The sequence below is a fragment of the Loxodonta africana genome, chromosome 7 (assembly GCF_030014295.1).
Source record: "Loxodonta africana isolate mLoxAfr1 chromosome 7, mLoxAfr1.hap2, whole genome shotgun sequence".
Taxonomy (NCBI): Eukaryota; Metazoa; Chordata; class Mammalia; order Proboscidea; family Elephantidae; genus Loxodonta; species Loxodonta africana.
Window position 1 is genome coordinate 119,574,486 of NC_087348.1, and position 21,237 is coordinate 119,595,722.

At 36.4% G+C, this 21,237-nt stretch overlaps 1 protein-coding gene across 1 annotated transcript in view; it reads left to right on the forward strand.

Annotated features, from left to right (window-relative positions):
• CNTN5 (contactin 5) overlaps positions 1–21,237 on the forward strand; it is a 577,721-nt gene that overhangs the window by 145,924 nt on the left and 410,560 nt on the right. The window contains exon 5 of the mRNA XM_064289547.1: positions 9,955–10,158. Coding sequence (XP_064145617.1) covers positions 9,955–10,158 — 204 coding nt within the window. The remainder of the gene's footprint in view (positions 1–9,954; positions 10,159–21,237) is intronic.

Sequence of the window (21,237 nt, forward strand, 5' to 3'; positions counted from 1 at the left end):
AGCCTGTCTTTGTATTAAGCTGATTTCATTTTTAAGCATATGACAAGTATTCTCTCCTGCCTTCTTCACAACATCTTTTAAAAAATATATTGATTCTTTCAGCACTGACTGTCAGTTAGACAGCTTTATTCTATCGTCACTTTTAGGATCCTTGCCTCTGGCTGTGTTTTAGGGATGAAACTTTTGATGCTTATAGAAATTAAATCCGTTTGTCCAAGATGCAAGGTGAATCTGCATTGTACCAAATCCTGCATTACATTAGGTCATTAATCCTGCACCACTATCTACTCTTACTGAGTACTTGATGCATGTCGAATGGTTCGTGTAATTCTCAGCACAATCATATAATCAAGACATTAATATCCCATTTTATGGATACTGAAACTGAGGTTCAGAAAGACTAGAATATAGTAATTGAGATTTTTTTAGTATAATGAAAAAATATAGACTTAGAGTGAGACAGATGAGTTTAAACTCTCTTCTGACACATATTAGCTGCAACTTTACACTGGTTCCTTCACCTGTCTGAGGCTCGGATCTTTGGTGTTGAACAAGATGATTATAATGATAATAGTAACTAACTACATCCAGCTCTGTAGTACTAACGTTAGCTGAAATATCTCGTTTAACCTACCATTTCCTCCAGTAACACCATTTTACAGATAGAGCGCTAATTTTTTTTAAAAAAAAAGGCTTTAGTGAAGTTAAATGGCTTTCCCAAAAATATAATTGGTAGGTCATGTAGTCATCTCTGAAATGCTTTTTGCCTGTGATTTCAAAGTCCATGATTATATTATCTCATGATGCTTCCCTCTAATATGTGTGTATGTGTATTGTGTGTGTGTGTGAGAGGGAGAGAGAATGAGAACTAAGCGGAAAAAATTATGTAAAACATCTGACTCAGTAAACTCTCAAGTAGTTCCTATATTTATTACCTGTGACTGCCATAACAAATAACCACAAACTTCGTAGCTTAAAACAGCAGAAATTTATTCTTTCACAGTTCTGGGGGCCACGAGTTCAAAATGTAGATCTCAGCTGGGCCACACTCCCTCTGCAGGTTATTGAGAAGAACCTTCCTTGAGCCTCTTCTAGCACCTGGTGACTCCAGGTGTTCCTTCGTTTGTGGCAGGTTTACTCCAATCTCTACCTTCATCTCCACATAGTATTGCCACCTGTGTCTGTGTCTTTTCCCATGTCTCTTTTAAGGCTATTTGTCACTGGATATAGGGCCCCACCCTAAATTCAGAATGATCTCATCTCAAGATCCTTAACTGAATTACTTCTGCAAAGACCTTTTTTCCAAATAAGGTCACATTCCAGAGATAAGGACTTAAACATATATTTTGGGGGGTCACAATCCAAATTCACTGCATTTCCTTTCTTGGCCCCACTTTATACCCCCATAATATCCTAAACAGTGCTCTGCATATAGTAATTTATCTTTACTTATTTTTTTTATTCTTACTTGCCTTGACTCACACTCATCCAAAATCTAACAGCCCCCCTCCAAAAAAAAAAATTTATATATGATCACTCTAATAACTTGAACTGCCAAAGTCAGATTCCTCAACGAACTTGTCAATGAACATGTTCAAGCAAAGGCTAAATGACTGACATCCCAAGCAGCTACTAACCTGAGAAACAGACTGGACTACTTTATTTATTTATTTTTTAAATAATTTTTATTGTGCTTTAAGTGAAAGTTTACAAATCAAGTCAGTCTCTCACACAAAAACCCATATACACCTTGCTACACACTCCCAATTACTCTCCCCCAATGAGACAGCCCACTCTCTCCCTCAACTCTCTCTTTTCATGTCTATTTCGCCAGCTTCTAACACCCTCCACCCTCTCATCTCCCCTCCAGGCAGGAGATGCCAACATAATCTCAAGTGTCCACCTGATCCAAGAAGATCACTCCTCACCAGCATCCCTCTCCAACCCATTGTCCAGTCCAATCCCTGTCTGAAGAGTTGACTTCAGGAATGGTTCCTGTCCTGGGCCAACAGAAGGTCTGGGGGCCATGACCACCAGGGTCCTTCCAGTCTCAGTCAGACCATTGAGTCTGGTCTTATGAGAATTTGGGGTCTGCATCCCACTGCTCTCCTGCTCCCTCAGGGGTTCTCTGTTGTGTTCCCTGTCAGGGCAGTCATCGCTTGTAGCCAGGCACCATCTAGTTTTTCTAGTCTCAGGATGATGTAGTCTCTGGTTCATGTGGTCCTTTCTGTCTGTTGGGCTCGTAGTCACCTTGTGTCCTTGGTGTTCTTCATTCTCCTTTGATCCAGGTGGGTTGAGACCAATTGATGCATCTCAGATGGCTGCTTGCTAGCGTTTAAGACCCCAGACACTGCTCTTCAGAGTGGGATGCAGAATGTTTTCTTAATAGATTTTATGATGCCAATTGACTTAGATGTCCCCTGAAACCGTGGTCCCCAGACCCCTGCCCCTGCTACCCTGGCCTTCGAAGCATTCTGTTTATTCAGGAAACTTCTTTGCTTTTGGTTTAGTCCAATTGTGCTGACCTCCCCTGTATTGTGTGCTGTCTTTCCCTTCACCTAAAGTAGTTCTTACCTACTATCTAATTAGTGGATGCCCTCTCCCACCCTCACTCCCTCCCCCCTCTCATAACCACAAAAGAATGTTTTCTTCTCAGTTTAAACTATTTCTCAAGCTCTTATAATAGTGGTCTTATACAATATTTGTCCTTTTGCAAATGACTGATTTCACTCAGCATAATGCCTTCCGGGTTCCTCCATGTTATGAAATGTTTCACAGATTGGATTGGACTACTTTAAATTTAATCTTATCTTCAACATCTAAGATTCCTTCCAGCTGATCTATTAGACTAAATCATGAAAATATCTCTTAGCATTTTTGTAAAAATGAGCCATTCTCTTTAGTTTACGGTGATAGTACATTCCAGATCCTTATAGTTGCTCCGGGTCTGTATGTAATCCAGCTGCAAACATGACATTTGATTTATATTCTTAAGACCAAAAAAGTCCATGTAGATCTTAGAAAATTTGCAATGAAGCTTAAAATGTGAAAAAAAAAATTAACTCTTGATTTAAAAATTTAGGTATTTGTATAAATACATGTTTAGATATTTTTATCCCAACTATTTATTTATTTACCAGATATTTGTTGAGCAACTACACATGAGCCATTCTGTTAGATTATAAAGATATTGTTGCAAAGAATGTAGGGTACACTCTTCTAAGAGAACTTGATATAGCAAATAATGACGTTGTCTATCATAATAAAAGTAAGAAGTCAAGATGTAAAAAAATATTTTCTACTGATTTAAGTGTAGCAACAATGGATAATTAATATAACAACTCTCTATAATTTCCTTCCTGATATCTTAATTCAAAAAATCCCAAATGACTTTAACTACAAACTTCCTAAAAAAAAAGTAATTGTAGTGCCAGTAATTTACTAAGTTCCCCCATTCGAGTATCTTCACCTCAATTAATTCTTAAAAAAAAAAAGAGAGAGATGAGGAATAATAATAATCATATTATAAAATAAATATGATTATAAGGCACAGTATTTTATAAGTAACATTTTATTGTGTTTTTAGTGAAAGTTTACACAGCAAGTTAGGTTCCCCTTTGACAATTTCTACACAAATTGATCAATGACATTAGTTACATTTTTCACAATGTGTTAACATTCTCATTAATTGTGTTCTGGTTGTTCCATTTCTAGTACTTTAGTTTCCCTGCTTCCTTATGTTCTCATCTTTGCTTTGAATTAAGTATTGACCTTTTGGACTCGTACAATTTTTTTTTTTTTTTTTTTTTTTTAGTACAGCACCAGTCTAATGGATAATATCTTTTATTTTGTGTGCCACTCTGCTTTTCCTTGTAAAGGTGGTCTCAGAAGATAGTTTTTGTTCAAGGATTGAATAGCATTTCAGGGTGATAGTCTCAAGGAGTCCTCTGGTCTCAGTGGTCCAGTTAGTCTGACCATTTTTAAAATTTGAGTTTTGTTCTGCATTTTTCTCCCATTCTAACCAAGATCATCTATTGTGGCCCTGGTCAAGTCAGTCAGTGGTGGTAGATGGGCACCATCTAGTTCTTCTGGTCTCGGGGTAGCTGAAGTCATGGCTATTGTAGGCATATGATTTTAAAGAACAAATTATAGTTATTTAACAAGTATAATATTAAATCTCACATTGCAGGAATGACCAGAAAAAGATAATATCAAGGATTTTGGTAATCACAGCCCATTAACTTGTCTGTTAAAATTTTTACCATAAACCATAATATTAAGCATTTCATAAAAAGAGAAGCTTATAAGTTTTAGGTTTTCCTTTTTATAACTGCCTGGAATAAGAAAATGGGCTCCTTGGGAGAGTTATATTATTAACTGGGTCAGTGAATGACTCATGCTATATCCATTGTTTTCTCTCCAAATCCTTTGACCCAAAGTTTCTGATGTGTACACACATTATTGGGAAAAAGAATGATTATTTCCTAACTTGTAGTTATATTAAAAAATGTTGAAGTGAATTGCATATGATTACTCTTTAAAATTGTTTTCAAAAACTTGAGAAAGCTCAGTACACAATTTCATTCCCCTTCCTCGCACTTTGTTTAGCTAATGGCACTGCAGTTATGAGAAATGAGCATCATTGCCCGTATCAGTACTCCTGTTGTTATACCCTGCAGATGTGGAAATATATCATTTAGGCAATCATCTTATTTGTCAGGGGAGTAAAGAGGAGATATTCTTTTTTCTGACACTGAATCAATTGCAGCAATTGTGTTGAAACTCTGCAATGCATAACACCATAAACCAGGACATTCAATTTGGGCAATAGTGTCAACCTAGAAACTTTCCCACAGCCAAAATTTACAAACTATAAATAACATAATGCAAAGAAAATTTAAATATACAGCTGAGCCCATAAGAAAGAAATCCCCAGGTGTCAGAAACAAAAAAGGAGCTAAAATCCCTGGTGTAATTCTTAGTGTTAATTCTGAGATATTTGCAGCAAGGTGGATTGGTTACATCATGGAAATAGACCCTAGAGTCCAGGAGCTTGACTTTGACTATTCCTGCTGGGACAAAGGACCGATCTTTGGGATAGAGGTTGGAACAGCAATTCCTGTTCCAACCCAGGCCCTTCAGGGGATATATGCTCAGTGAAGTAGAATGACTCTCACTGACTCAGAAAGAAAGACAGTCTCCCATTAGAAACCAAACCTTCAACCCTACACAGCGCTTGGGTTTATAGGCAAAATGTATATTACCACATAGCATTTAAAAAAATGTACTAGTGAAATTTAACATAAAAATTGATCCCAAGTGAGGCTTTTGCTAGAAGCAAATACAAAAGCATTCTCGAGGGAGACTTCCACCACCTAGGATGTGCATGATATCTCAGAAAATGGTCACTGTCAGCTACAATAGGAGTGCTCACTGGAGAATCATTCCAAGAACTTCTAAAACATTTTAAATTATCTTAGCCAAACATATTGTTAAAAGAGAATCTAAGAAAGTATAAAAATCATAGTTGCCAACTAGTCTCTCACTATACTTATAAAATCAGTAATTATAATTAATAATATAAAAATTTAATAATTAATAACTCAGACTTATTAAATTCTTTCTATGGAACAGAGGGTATATGAACCCAGTGGCTATGATACCAAAACCAATTATGTTTTCACTATCTTTTTGAATTTTTGTATAATCTTTAGCCTATTATATTGTTTGTGCATATTGTTTTTTGTGATAGTAAAGATTGAAAAATGATATTAAATAAATGCTAATAGAAAATTGAAAAGCGTTATAGGAAAAAGTAAACAAGAATCTTAAAATTACAAATATTTAGTTTAGTTCAATAGTTTCCTTTTTGGCACTCGTAGAAAATCCAATCCAAATTCAGCCCATCAGATTTTCTATTTTTTTACCATTTCTACTTTGTACCCCTCTTGGAGCAATAAAATGCTTTCCTGTGTGAAACTGTAAACTTATTTAAAGACCTAAATAAGCATTTTGTGGCCCAAAATACTCAATTATCTGTAAAAGTTGAGAAAATGCCAATATCGTGTAATAATTTTTTTCTATTTTAAAAGTATTCTCTAAGGCATTGATTCAACAAATATTACCAGTGTAACAGAAATCATATTAAAATACATTTTAGCCTTTAATTCGATTGATCATGCTTTTCTTATCGCCATAATTTCAAGTGTTACAAACAAAAAAATTTAAAGAACCAGAAAATTTTAATCTAAAAGTAATGGCAAAAATATTAAAATCTCTATGGATGCTGTGTGAACCACAAATGTAATGTCCATCGTAATAATTAGAACAATTCATGTTGCTAAATGTGGGAAGCCTTTGAATTTAGAGCCTACTTGAGCAAAATGAGAACAGACTAAAGTATTTCAATTATACCCTATGTGCTTCCTTTGAGTGAAACACATGGATATTATTAATAAATTCTTAATAAAATATCAAGTGGCCTAAACCTTCCAACCAGGTAATTGTAACTATAAAAAACAGTTTTTTTGTAAAACATTTGTTCAGATAGTTGAATGTTCTTTATATTGTGTATATATGCTGTGTTTATAAGTTAATGGAATATAATGTAATATTTCAAAATTCTGAGGCATTTGCTAGAACTATAATATATGCCTTAAAAGTCATAAAAATTGGTTAAATATTGCTTAGAATCCACATTTAACTCATAATTAACATTATGGAAAACAGATCAAAATATATTTGTGTTCATTTTTAATGTTTAAATATTTGCAATTCTTCAAGTATTGTTTTAGGTCCTTCTTGCTATGTTCCTTATATTTAAATGTAACACACAGAAGGAGTTCCTAAACTTAGTAATTGTGAGAGGAAGGAGAATCACAGAAGAGTTATTTTTCAAACACAACGTTTATTATGTGTTAGATTTTCACCTAGATTATCTCATGTGAAGTCATTTGAAGTAGTTTTAATGATACTACTATTTTATAAATGAGAAAACTGAACATCAAAGAGGTTAAATACTTGCCCAATTTAAACCATCTCCAAGTAGCTGAGTCAGGACCTGCCCATACTGCCTCTGGAAGTTCTAAAGTACTTTAGCACCAGTGGAAGTAAGCCTGGTGAAGAACACAGAAGCAAGGCATTTAGGTGGTGGAATTTGTATAGAAGGAATAACATTGTAATGTTCATCACTTGATTTATTGGATATACCTGCCCAAGCAGATGTCTGTGAAAATATTTCTGTTCCTGTGATCTTACCTTCTTAAACAGAAATTTATGAAAATTAATGATTTATCTTTACTGGACACGTGTTGCTTGTAAATTTAATTCAAATGAAAAATCAAATAGTAATAATAATAGATTTGGGGGGTTCTATTAAAAGTTGATTGATCCATATATAAAGTTTTAAAATTAGCTGCATTGACTTTCCATATGGATGGGTCATTTTCAAGTCTCTGCTTTGAGTATCCACAAAGCCTGACCAAATACTGTGTTTCCCATGTGAAATTTGGCATGGCCAGCGATATGAACTTATTTTTCACAACCCATACTGTGATTATAAGTTAATGAAATATAATGTAACATTTGGTAAATACAACTAAACAAAAAACCATAAAACAGCTTCCCAAGCCTCAGTGTATATTAAAATAACCTGTTGAGCGTTAAAAACTCAAATAATTGGTCCTAGGACATCAGTAACTCTAGGGAGGTAGGGCCCTGAGATCTGGACACTTACTCTTCACCAACTCATTATCTGACATTTCACTTTTATAACAGTATTAAAAAAAAAAAAAAAACTACTATCTGACTATTTTGCACACCAACAAGTTATATTTGGCAGTAATGAACACCGAGGTGCGAGGCGAGAGTAATGCTGGCTGTGATGGTTAAGGTTATATGTCAACTCGGCTGGGCAGTTATGTAATGATGTTGTCATCTGCCATTCTCTCTCGTCTTTCAAATCTTTTCTATCCTTATTTAGAATTTTGTGTTGCCCAGAGAATTGTCTTCTCACTGTATCTACTCTGCGTGCTTAATCTTATCAATTTACATGGATTCAATTATACCGACATGCTGGCAACCCCTAAATTTAACCTTCACCACAGATTTCTTTCATGGGCTTCAGACATATATTCTACCACCTGCTGGACCTCTTTACCTGGATTTGCATCATGCTCCTCAAACATAAAATGCCCTGAAAGTTAACCGATTATTTTTTTCCTTAGACCAGTTCTACTTCATGTATTTCCTATCTGAACTTCTTGTGCCACCTTCTTCCCACTCAAGGAACATACGTACGATGGTGTCCTGTACTATTTATCTCTCCCTTTGTTATCTTCAATATGTCCTTTGGACTAATGCCCTTCTTCTCATAGTTATCATTATTGTTCTGATACAGATTTTTTCAGCTCTCAACTACACTATGCAGCATTGCCCTATTGTTCCCTTTTTCCTCAAATACAAGCTCTGCACCATCACCAGACCAGCCTACTGACATACGTATCTGACTATGTCAACCCCTTGCTGGAAAAGCCCTAGTGGTGCCACACCACTTAATTCCTCAATATGGCATGAATAACATGTTAATCCGTCTTTGATAATTAAATTCATCTGTAACCTATCCCATATCTTCTCTTACTACTCCCTTTCTTAGATTTTTTACTCCAGTAACTTAAAATTGCTTTTGGTGGTCCTTTTATACGGTAAACTTGTTGTCTGAATGACTTTCCTTATATAGCTTCTCTGCCTAGAATATCTTCCCCCACCTTATACACTTCTCACATGGCTAACGCCAACTAATCTTCAAAGACTGCCAAATGTATAACACCTACATCGATCTCTCCTTTGGCCTCTGTATTCAAACATACAACTGTCTTCTTACTTCCTCTACTTGAATACCTAATAAAATAGTATTTCGGATTTAATCTGTCAAAATTAAACTCCTGGTTTCACTACACCCGTATGTCCAAGGATCCACGGTTTTTTTAGTGTCCCATTTCAATGTAGGCAACTACGTTCTTCCAGCTGTGCGGTTACTCAGGTCCAAAAACCATAATCCTTGACTCTTCTCTTATTTCATAATTAAGCCATCAGCAATTCCTGTCAACTCTACTACCACGTTTTTCCCCATTACTTTCACTATCGCCACCATCCCAGTGCGAACCATTTACATCTCCAGCTCCATGGCTATTTTGAAAATAGCTTTCTAGGCTAGTGGGCATTATTCACCCAGCTCCCCACCCTCCAACACACACACAACCTTTCATTCTTACACTTTCTCTTCTCTACCCAGAAGTCACTGAAAGCTTTAAAGATATAAATCCACATGTTCTTCTTAATGCTGTAACTCTAGTTCTCTTACCATGTATTACTTTTCTTCCTGGCACTTACCACCACTTGACATATTCTTGGTTTCTTCTCAATAGAATGAGAGCTCAGACTTTTTTTTTTTCCACTTAAAACAATGCCTGCGCTATAGTGACCATCAACTGATATTTGCTGAATAAATCAGTAAATGAACGTAACTCAGGTATCTCCTACCACAGGAAGTTTTCACTAATCAGCACAATTGATGAAATGCCTCTCTCCCATGTTTTCATTATCATATACTGCAGTACACATCTTTGAGAATAGGAAACTCTCTCTCTCGCCTTTTTATTGCTGGTGCTATCATAGTACCAAGAATCTAATATACTTATTAAATATACATTGGAATTGAATGAATGAATGAATGAATGCTAAGCATCCTTAGAAAATATTTCATATTTTTCTGTAATCACTAAGAATAGCAGCCCTTGTAATATCATCTTTGAATATTATGTTATATAGGCATCCGGACCAAATCTCTATGGATTTATAATATGTCTAACATTTAGTAAAAGATTTGTTGTTTGAGTTTTGTTTGTTAGTGAAATAATCTGTGTCTTTCAACAACTGAATTTTGTGTATTTTCAGAAATCATCTATAGCTGGGTATTTAATGAGTTCCCTTCCTTCGTGGCAGAAGACAGCCGGCGCTTCATTTCCCAGGAGACAGGCAACCTCTACATTTCTAAAGTCCAAACATCAGATGTTGGCAGCTATATATGCCTGGTGAAAAACACAGTGACAAATGCTCGAGTACTTAGTCCTCCCACTCCGCTCACACTCCGTAATGATGGTAAGTTGCCTTGCCCAGGTTAAAGTAGTCAGCCATGTCAAATGTGAAAATAAAAATGTGTTAGTGTTTTTCTAAGCGCTTGAATCTAGTACAAAGAAAATCAAAAGGCATCTGCCGTATTTGGAAACTCTATATTTTTAGACTAAGATTACGTATACCTTAGAATAAAAACTTTGGCATACGAAAGTGATGATCCATGGATGAGAAATACCCCCCATAATGCTACTTTAGTGACAAAAAGAGAGAGAGTATCTGAAAAGAACTGTAATAAAGACTCCACAGTTCTTTGCTTTGCTCTTTAGTGCCTCTATATAGCATATGTGTAGGAATTGCAAGCATTTTATGGGTTCACTTTTCATTTTTGCTGCCTTCGAATTGAATGTTCAGCTTTTAATACCTCATGGTATAGTTATAATTGTTATTATTGCTTTTCCAATAATAGGAGCAGTTGGAACTTTAACTTTTAAGTGCAATTCAGGCAGAAGTGATGATTGTATAATTATAGGTACTGCCATCTATCTAAAAGTATCTTCAAATTTAAACACCTCATTTGTGGTTATAGACATTTACAGTTAAGCATTGCATTAAAGAAGTCGAGTGCTATATTACAGTTGATATATGATATGCGGCTTACTCTGTCATGCAATAAAAAAATCTGTGGAGGCACTATTAAGAAGTGAACTTGTGAATTCTGATTGATTGTAAAGTTTAAAAAAATTCTACTTCAATTCTATCCTTTCTATGCTTGTTATTAGGATTTATATTGCTGGAATGTATGGTCAGAAGCCATATCACAAGGATTTTTGCTTACCACTTGGTTTCTTATTTTATGTGTTTAAAGAGTACAAATGGCATGTCCATTTTAAAGATGAGGAAACCAATATCAGGGAGATTAAGGGACTGCCAAAGGCAGCATGGCTAGGTAATAACACGGAGGAATTAGCGGGAAACAAGAATAGAGACAGGGAGGCCAATCCAGCAGCTAATAAATTAACCAGCAAAGATGCAGTGAGGAACTGAACAAAAAGAGTGGTCATAGCACTGGAGAGCAGAGAATATGACTGAGATATTAAGGAGGCAGAATTACAAAGATCTGAAGATTAATTAAATATGGGGCTTTGGAATAGGAAGAAGCTAGCAGATAAAACAATTTCAAGGGGGTGGCATAGTTTTTCCAAAGAGTGATGAGTCTCATTCCTAGGAGAAGTAACACAGGAGAAGAATTAGATTGAGGGGAGGGTGAACATGAGACATTCTGTTTTAAATATGATGAGATGAAGTGTTCATGGGAAATCCATATAGAAATATGCAGTGAGCTTTTGGATATGGATAGCTAATACTCGTAAGTAAGGGCTGGGCTAGAGCAAGAGATTCAAGAGTCATTGTTCTATACTCTATCACTGTAGTTGAAGCTATGAGTGTGTATATTATGCCAACATCAAGATTATCTAATAGCTACCTATGGGTGAGAAGAAAAAAAAGAAAACAAATGTGTATTTTTAAAATTTATCTAATTAAAAGCTTGGAATTGAGGTGATTGTAAGCCATTTCCAAAAAATTTCTGAGTATTTTCTCATTAATTTTTTTAGAGTTTAAAGCAACCTTGTCTGAAAACTCTAGCATTTTGCTGGCTAGCTGATCAGTGGTTCCACTGTGGGATCTATTCAGTCACTAATCTTTCACTAACACCTTATTTGGGCTACTGCCTGAGGTTGAGAAGGTCTTACACCTTCTTTTCACATAAGAAATATCTGCCCACACATTGCACTGGCCGGCATGAGAGAAAGTAGCACGCGTATAACCAGAGTTCAAAATCGAGTGGACCACCTTTATAAGTGGTTTAAAAGATTAGTTGCTCACATGCAGCCTATTCTTACACTTCCATTTTATGACCCAAATTTATGACTTAACTTTGCCTTCTATCTCCCACGGTCAAATATTTTAAGAACAATATTTTGCCTATATTTGAATTTCCTTGCCCCCCTGCCTTTGTTGTTGTTAGGTACCGACAAGTCGGTTCCAACTCATAGCAACCCTATGCACAACAGAACGAAACACTGCCCTGTCCTGCGCCATCCTTCCAATCATTGTTATGCTTGAACTCATTGTTGCAGCCACTGTGTCAATCCACCTCGTTGAGGGTCTTCCTCTTTTCTGCTGACCCTGTACTCTGCCAAGCATGACGTCCTTCTCCAGGGACTGATCCTTCCTGACATCATGTCCAAAGTATGTAAGATGCAGTCTTGCCATCCTTGCTTCTAAGGAGCATTCTGGCCGCACTTCCTCCAAGACAGATTTGTTTGTTCTTTTGGCAGTCTGTGGTATGTTCAATATTCTTCGCCAACACCACAATTCAAAGGTGTCAACTCTCCTTTAGTCTTCCTTATTCATGCATATGATGTGATTGAAAATACCATGGCTTGCGTCAGGCGCACCTTAGTCTTCAGGGTGACATCTTTGCTCTTCAACACTTTGAAGAGGCCCTTTGCAGCAGATTTGCCCAATGCAATGCGTCTTTTGATTTCTTGACTGCTGCTTCCATGGCTGTTGATTGTGGACACAAGTAATATGAAATCCTTGACAACTTCAATCTTTTCTCCATTTATCATGATGTTGCTCATTGGTCCAGTTGTGAGGATTTTTGTTTTCTTTATGTTGAGGTCTAATCCATTCTGAAGGCTGTGGTCTTTGATCTTCATTAGCAAGTGCTTCAAGTCTCCTTCACTTTCAGCAAGCAAGGTTGTGTCATCTGCATATCGCAGGTTGTTAATGAGTCTTCCTCCAATCCTGATGCCGCCTTCTTCTCCATATAGTCCAGCTTCTCGGATTATTTGTTCAGCACATAGATTAAACAGGTATGGTGAAAGAATACAACCCTGATGCACACCTTTCCTGACTTTAAAACAATCAGTACTGCCTTGTTCTGTCCGAACAACTGCCTCTTGATCTATGTAAAGGTTCCTCACGAGCACAATTAAATGTTCTGGAATTCCCATTCTTCACAGTGTTATCCATAGTTTGTTATGATCCACAGAGTTGAATGCATTTGCAAAGTCAATAAAACACAGGTAAACATCCTTCTGGTATCCTCTGCTTTCAGCCAGGATCCATCTGACATCAACAATGATATCCCATCTGACATCAACAATGATATCCTCTTCTGAAACTGGCCTGAATTTCTGGCAGTTCCCTGTCGATATACTGCTGCAGCCGTTTTTGAATGATCTTCAGCAGAATTTTGCTTGCGTGGGATATTAATGACATTGTTCTATAATTTCCACATTCGGTTGGATCACCTTTCTTGGGAATAGGCATAAATATGGATCTCTTCCAGTCAGTTGGCCAGGAAGCTGGCTTCCATATTTCTTGGCATAGATGAGTGAGCACCTCCAGCGCTGCATATGTTTTTTGAAACATCTCAATTGATATTTCATCAATTTCTGGAGCCTTGTTTTCTGCCAATGTCTTCAGAGCAGCTTGGACTTCTTCCTTCAGTACCATTAGTGGCTGATCATATGCCACCTCTTGAAATGGTTGAATATCGACTAATTCTTTTTGGTATAATGACTCTGTGTATTCCTTCCGTCTTCTTTTGATGCTTCCTGTGTTGTTTCATATTTTCCCCATGGAATCCTTCATTATCGCAACTCAAGGCTTGAATTTTTTCTTCAGTTCCTTCAGCTTGAGAAACGCTGAGCATGTTCTTCCCTTTTGGTTTTCCACCTCCAGCTCTTTGCACATGTCATTATAATACTTTACTTTGTCTTCTTGAGAGGCCCTTTTAAATCTTCTTTTCAGTTCTTTTACTTCATCAATTCTTCCTTTTGCTTTAGTTGCTCGATGCTCAAGAGCAAGTTTCAGAGTCTCCTCTGACATCCATCTTGGTCTTTTCTTTCTTTCCTGTCTTTTCAGTCACCTCTTGCTTTCTTCATGGATGATGTCCTTGATATCATTCCACAACTCGTCTGGTCTTCAGTCACTAGTATTCAGTGTGTCAAATCTATTCTTGAGATGGTCTCTAAATTCAGGTGGGGCATACTCAAGATCATATTTTGGCTCTTGTGGACTTACTCTCATTTTCTTCAGTTTCAGCTTGAACTTGTATATGAGCAATTAATGGTCTGTTCTTTTTTTTCCACAGTCAGCCCCTGGCCTTGTTCTGACTGATGATATTGAGCTTTTCCATCATCTCTTTCCGCAGATGTAGTCAATTTGATTTCTGTGTGCTCCATCTGGCGAGGTCCATGTGTATAGTCACCGTTTATGTTGGTGAAAGAAGGTTTTTTCAATGAAGAAGTCGTTGGTCTTGCAAAATTCTATCATTTGCTCTCCGGCATTGTTTCTATCACCAAGGCCATATTGTCCTACTACCAATCCTTATTCTTTGTTTCCAACTTTCACATTCCAATCTCTAGTAATTATCAATGCATCTTGATTGCATGTTCGATCAATTTCAGACTGCATCAGCTGATAAAAATCTTCTATTTCTTCATCTTTGGCCCTAGTGGTTGGGGCGTAAATTTGAGTAATAGTTGTATTAACTGCTCCTCTTTGTAGGCATATGGATAGTATCCTATCACTGACAGTGAGGTACTTCAGGATAGATCTTGAAACGTTCTTTTTGACGATGAATGCAACACCATGCCTCTTTGAGTTGTCATTCCCAGCATAGTAGACTGTATGATTGTCCAATTGAAAATGGCGAATACCAGTTCATTTCAGCTCATTAATGCCTAGGATATTGATGTTTATGCGTTCCATTTCATTTTTGACGATTTCCAATTTTTCTGTATTCATACTTCATACATTCCAGGTTCTAATTATTAATGGATGTTTGCAGCTGTTTCTTCTCATTTTGAGTCATGCCACATTAGCAAATGTATGCCCTGAAAGCTTGACTCCATCCACGTCATTAAGGTCAACTCTACTTTGAAGAGGCAGCTCTTCCCCAGTCATCTTTTGAGTGCCTTCCAACCTGGGGGGCTCATCTTCCAGCACTATATCAGACAATGTTCCGCTGCTATTCATAAAGTTTTCACTGGCTAATGCTTTTCAGAAGTAGACTGCTAGGTCCTTTCTAGTCTGTCTTAGTCTGGAAGCTCAGCTGAAACCTGTCCTCCATGGGTGACCCTGCTGGTACCTGAATACTGGTGGCATAGCTTCCAGCATAACAGCAACACGCAAGCCCCCACAGTACAACAAACTGACAGACACGTGGCTTTATGGTGCTCTTTCTTGGTAAAGCCCCAACACCACTGAACTCAACTATCGCCTTACTCTGTGACTGCCTTGAGAATCTAAGAGCTGCTTGAGAAACTTAACACCCATCATAGATTTATGACCACCAAAGTCAAATGGGTCCTCAACATTGGTGTCAGCCCCCCCGGGATTTATGTAGATGGTTCATCTGCATCTTTCCCAAAAGTTTTCTGAAGCCTTTCGGTTTCCATTAAGCTGGACTGCCCCACCACCAACATTTCACACACAAAAAAAATTATATACAGTATCTTACTGAAGCTCCCTCATCTTTCTGCTAATAAAATGCAAACCTGCTACATACAGCTCCATATACACTATTCTTCCCCTATCATATTTCAATAGAGAAACTGTCTCTCCTCCTATTATAACCAATCCCTCCACCCCTGACCATTGATTTTCATTCTCTATGGCCTTTTGAGATCATTATACTGTTAGTCACTGTTCCTTATATAATCAATGGTGTGTCACTAAACTAATAAGCCCTTTTTAGTCATGGTGGTGACTACTTTCTTTTATAAACATCTATTTTTCAACATATCTTTATTTGACCAGAACTATGTGAAAGATTCTCTAAAGAAATTACAAATAGGTAAAGTGTACTTGTTATTTTAAAGGTAACATTTAAGTTAAAAACAAAAGCAGGTGGGAAACATCTGCTAAATTTCACTTATGTTATTTAGTGACAATTCTATTTGGGATTTTACCAGAGCAATTAGAAAACTCACAGTTCTGCTTTCTGTAAATTACCTAAGGTTATTGTTTCCTTGGTGATTCTTTGTATATTACTTTTTGCTTTTTATGAAAAGAATATATCCATATGGAATAAATGTAACAGTGTATAAGTACTGATGGGAGAAAACACACACACACACACACACAAACTTTCCATTCATCCCTCCCTGTCATGAAATCCCATTCCCTAGTACCAACAAATAACATTTAGCTTTTCATTTTATTTCATATTTTTCATTAACTGAGTTTAAATAATAACTGTTGACTCTCTAATATGAGAAGTACACATATCTGTCTCTCCTATCTGCCTCTGATTTGTATTTATGTATTTTTTTCTGTTGCTTGCCTTTTAATTTAAACAATGTACTTAAATCTCTATGTTCACTTAACTCTTGAAAATGATTCATTTCTTATTTTGTAAAATGAAGCTATTTTTATCCCTACTGTTTCCTTCACCTTTTCTACACTCCTTCTAAGTCCTTCTTTTTTTTCCGCCACTTTTACTTTGATATTCTCTCATGCAGGTACAACCAAATTGTTCTGTACTTTCCCATAGGTTAAATCTAAAAGTTGAAAATCAATATATACTTACAAATTATTACTATATAATTATTGTTCATTATCATATTATTCCAGGTTTTTAAGCCAATTTCTAGATATGGCTACTACACTGGATTTGTTTTTCATAATACATGAAACTGAATTAAATACAACATAAAGGAAAATGAGACTAATAATATTAATAAGATTGTGTTATACTTAGGATGTAGTTCTCCTTTTTTAATTCTGCTGTAGAAAAGATTAATAGTTTGAATAACAGCTTTGAGATGTAAACATGAGTCATCACAATGTACATGGTAACTGCAACCAGTGGAGTGTTTAAGATAGCCCGTGGAAAGACTATGAAATATTAAGAGAAGTGGGCTTAAGACTAAGCTTTGAGTAAATCCAAATTTCATTGTAAGATAAAAGAATGAAAATCCTACAAATGATAATGAGAAAGATAAGTTAGAGAGATAATAGGAAAACAGTATAGTCTCCAGTGTAGTAGTCTGGTAAATGAATGTTTCAACAAGGAGAAGTGGATGTGCAGCTTCAAGTGGTGAGTTTAGTACGAATATTTGTCACCTGTCCCTTTCTGACGTATACAAGAAAAAATACATATCATCAATGAGAATACTGAAGATGAGGAAGAGCATCACCAACAAATGAGACATTTTGATATATTTCTGGAAGAATGTAGGTTAAAGGACTAAACAGCTAGAGAAAATTAAAATCTGTAATAACGTTAAAGGGATCTGAAGAAAGAGTTGAAGAACAGGTGGGTGCCCAATGGAAACCTGAAGAAGCTCTGAAATCAGTTAACTAAGTGTGGGCATAAGAAACGGGACCAAACAAAGGAGGGTGGAAGGTTTGTATGTGAAACAACTGTTTCAATGAAATGTTGGAAACCTTCCCCTTCCCCACCCCTAAGCAACAGCCAAGGGAAGTAAAAAAGTTTAAAAACAAAAATGTTCTGACATGACCATGACAGGAACTGCTGCTATGTAAAGTAACATACTGCTCCCAAGAACTATGGTATTTTTAGAAGATAATTCATGTTAACTTGTGTAAGAACAAAATCTGTAATCAAGGCCTGGAAGAAATATATATTAGTGCCTGCTTTTTAAAAGTTTATTTTACATTTTAAATATAGTATTTTTCTCATTAAAAATAAAAATACCAGGAAGTGCCTCTCCCCATGGTCTGTATCCCATACATACATGAGAGCTGATGGACAACCTGACGGACGTTCTGGATGTAACAGTATGGCTGGACACCTATAAGCTGGGACTGCTTCTGAAACAAAACTAAAAAACACAAATTAAGTACTTCTTAGGAGACCAAAGGATTTGTCTTTTACTAATTTCAGTGAACTTCTCATGGAAAGCTGAAGTTTTTAATGTGATTGGTAGCACCATAAAGCAAAACCTTCTCATTCTGGAATTTGGGTAACCATGGACTGACAGTCAGCTCCCTTTCCTTACATAAGAACCTTACAGTCAACAGATTCCATCTAGACATTCTCCTCATCAGAAGGGAATCAATTCTACAAATGCACCATGGATAGGAACCTACACCAACGTCCTAGCTTCTTAGATTTAACATTTATGTGCAAGCTCAAGTTAATGTCTACTAGGAAAAGTTATTGAGATCATTAAATGGTTGAAGAATTCAAAGGATGGCATAGAATGGACTGAGGTCATTTTTTAAATTTAAGAACTTCTTAATATCGCTGTGATCTCTCTTCAAGAAATATAATTGACAAGTATGTTCATACAGAAGACATATTCCTCAAAGTTTCCCCGTGTAGATGGCACATATTAAACACTTCTTCTGAATTTAAACATGTAATTGTGGATGAATCTACCTATTGCACCATGATCAGCTAAAATTCCTGCTGGGCTTTACAAACTTTCAATAAGAAACAACCATTATAAAGGCTGTTTCTGCAAACTTGGCAAATACTTCCACAGGGGCTTGAGTATAAAAATTATGTTTAATGTGCTGTGACCATAGAGTTAGCTATAAAAATCATTCCAAGAAAGTTATGTTTTTACACCTCTCTTAAAAAAAAAAAAAAATACTGTAGCTCTTTCTAAAAATAATAGACGTTATACGGACAGGCCATCTTTTTCCTTTGAGTGTAAGTAAAATTTTACTTAATAAACTCTCTGTAGTAGACTACATTGTCTTAGTTTGGATTACCTTGGAGCAAAGTGTGAGATAAAGTTTGCATACATAGGTAGCTGAAAACCCGGGTGGTGTAGTGGTTAAGAGCTATGGTTGGTAACCGAAAGGTCGGCAGTTTGAATCCACCTGGCACTCCTTGGAAACTATGGGGCATTCCTACTTTGTCCTTTAGGGTCGTTATGAGTCAGAATTGACTCTACAGCAGTGGGCTTGGTTTTTTGGGTTTTTTAATATAGGTAGTTTATTTGAAACATATCCCAGAGATCAGGAGACAGAAGTGGGGGAAAGGGTGGATGCTAAAGCAGTGAAAAGGAGATTGCATTATGGAGATGACTGCTTCTATAGGTGGCTGGAGATTGATCTCACAGAGCTTTACAAAATGCACTCAGAATTCTCTTGTTGGAGGATGTATCCATGGACTTAGTCTTTCCATTCCATGAGGATCCACAAATTATTTTATGGTGGAAAGTCTGATGAGATCATAAAATACCTGTACTTTTGTGTCTGGCTTATTTCACTGCACAAAATATTTTTAAGGTTCAACCATGCTGTAGCATGTAACAGAACTTCATTTCTCTTTATGGCTGAATAATATTACATTGTATGTATGTAACACATCGTGTTTATCCATTTCCCTGTTGCTGGACATTTGGATTGTTTCCATCTCTTGGGTATTGTGAATAATGCTACAATGAACATTGGTATTCAAGTATCTGTTTTAGTCCCTGTTTTCAAATCTCTGGGATATATACCTGTGAGTGAAATTTCTGGGCCATAAGGTAATGCTGTGTCTAGTTTTTGAGGAACCACACACTTTTTACATTCCAACCAGCAATGCATGGGGTTTGCAATTTCTCCACATCCTCACCAACACTTGTTATTTTCCTTTTTTTTAATAATAGCTATTTTTTTTTTTTTATCCTAGTAGGTGTGTGAAGTGGTATTTCATTGTGGTATTGATTTGTATTTCCCTAATGATGGATGATATTGATCATCTATTGGCTATTTGTATATCTTCTTTGGAGAAATGACTATTCAAGTAGTGTGACAATTTTTTAATTTGGTAATTTGTCTTGTTCTGTTGTAGGAGTTCTTTTTTTACTCTAGATATTAAACCCTTAAAAATTAAATTAAATATGGTTTTTTAATGCTTCCTCTTATCCTGTAGGTTATTTTTTCACTTTCTTGATAAAGTCCTTTGATGTACAAAAGCTTTTAATTTTGATCAAGGGCAGTTTATCTATTTTTTACTCATGCTTTTAGTTTTTTACCTAAGAATTGATTGCCAAAAACAAGGTCTTGAAGATTTACTCCTCTGTTTCCTTCTAAAATTTTTATGGTTTTAGCTGTTATTTTTAGGTTGTTGATCCATTTTGAATGAATTTTGGTATATGATGTGAAAGAGGAGTCCAACTTCATTCTTTTGCATGTGGAAATACCATTGTCCCAGAAGCATGTTTATTTTTAGGGCAAGAGTTGGGTCAACAAGGACATTATGCACAGAATTACCTAATTACATAATCCACAAATCAATTTCATTAATCTACTACTGAAAAATGCAGGTCTTAAGAGTAATGGGAAAGTATAAAAATAGCATGACCTTGAAGTCTGTGGTAGATTAAATAATGTTCCTCCCCAAGATGCCCATGCCCTAGCCCTGGTATCTGAGAATGTTACCTTATATGGTAAAGGGACTTTGCAGATGTTATTAAGCAAAAGATCTTGAGATGGAGAGATTTTCCTGAATTATCTGGGTTGGCCATAAATGTAATCACAAGTGTCCTTATGAGAGGGAAAGGGGGAGATTTAACTACAGAAGAAGAGAAGGTGGTGTGATGATGGAAACAGAGATTGGACTGATGGGTATTGAAGATGAGGGAAGGGATCAAAGCCAAGGGATGCAAGGAACACAAAACTAGAAGGCAGAAAAGGCATGGAAATAGATTCTCCCCACAGCCTCCAGACGGAGGGCAACTCTGCTGATACCTTGATTTCAGCCTAATGAAACTGATTTTGAACTTTTACCTCCAGAACTGTAAGAGAATAAATGTGTGCAGTTTTAAGCCAACAAGTTTGTGATAATTTGTTTCAGTAACTGAAATGTTGGCGGTGGTTCACATCTACCCAGCAGCACCATGGAAGAAAGGCCTGGCAATTTACTTCTGTAAGATTACAGCCATTGAAGACTCTGTGAAGTGCTGTTGAACTCGTACACACATGGCATCACCATGGGTTGGAACGGACTCATTGGCAACAGGTTTAACCATAGAAAACCAATACAAAGGCCAGACAGAAATCTGGAGCTATTTTTTTTTTCTTCTGATTTTTCTTGTAGAATATTCATGGGATTCTAGT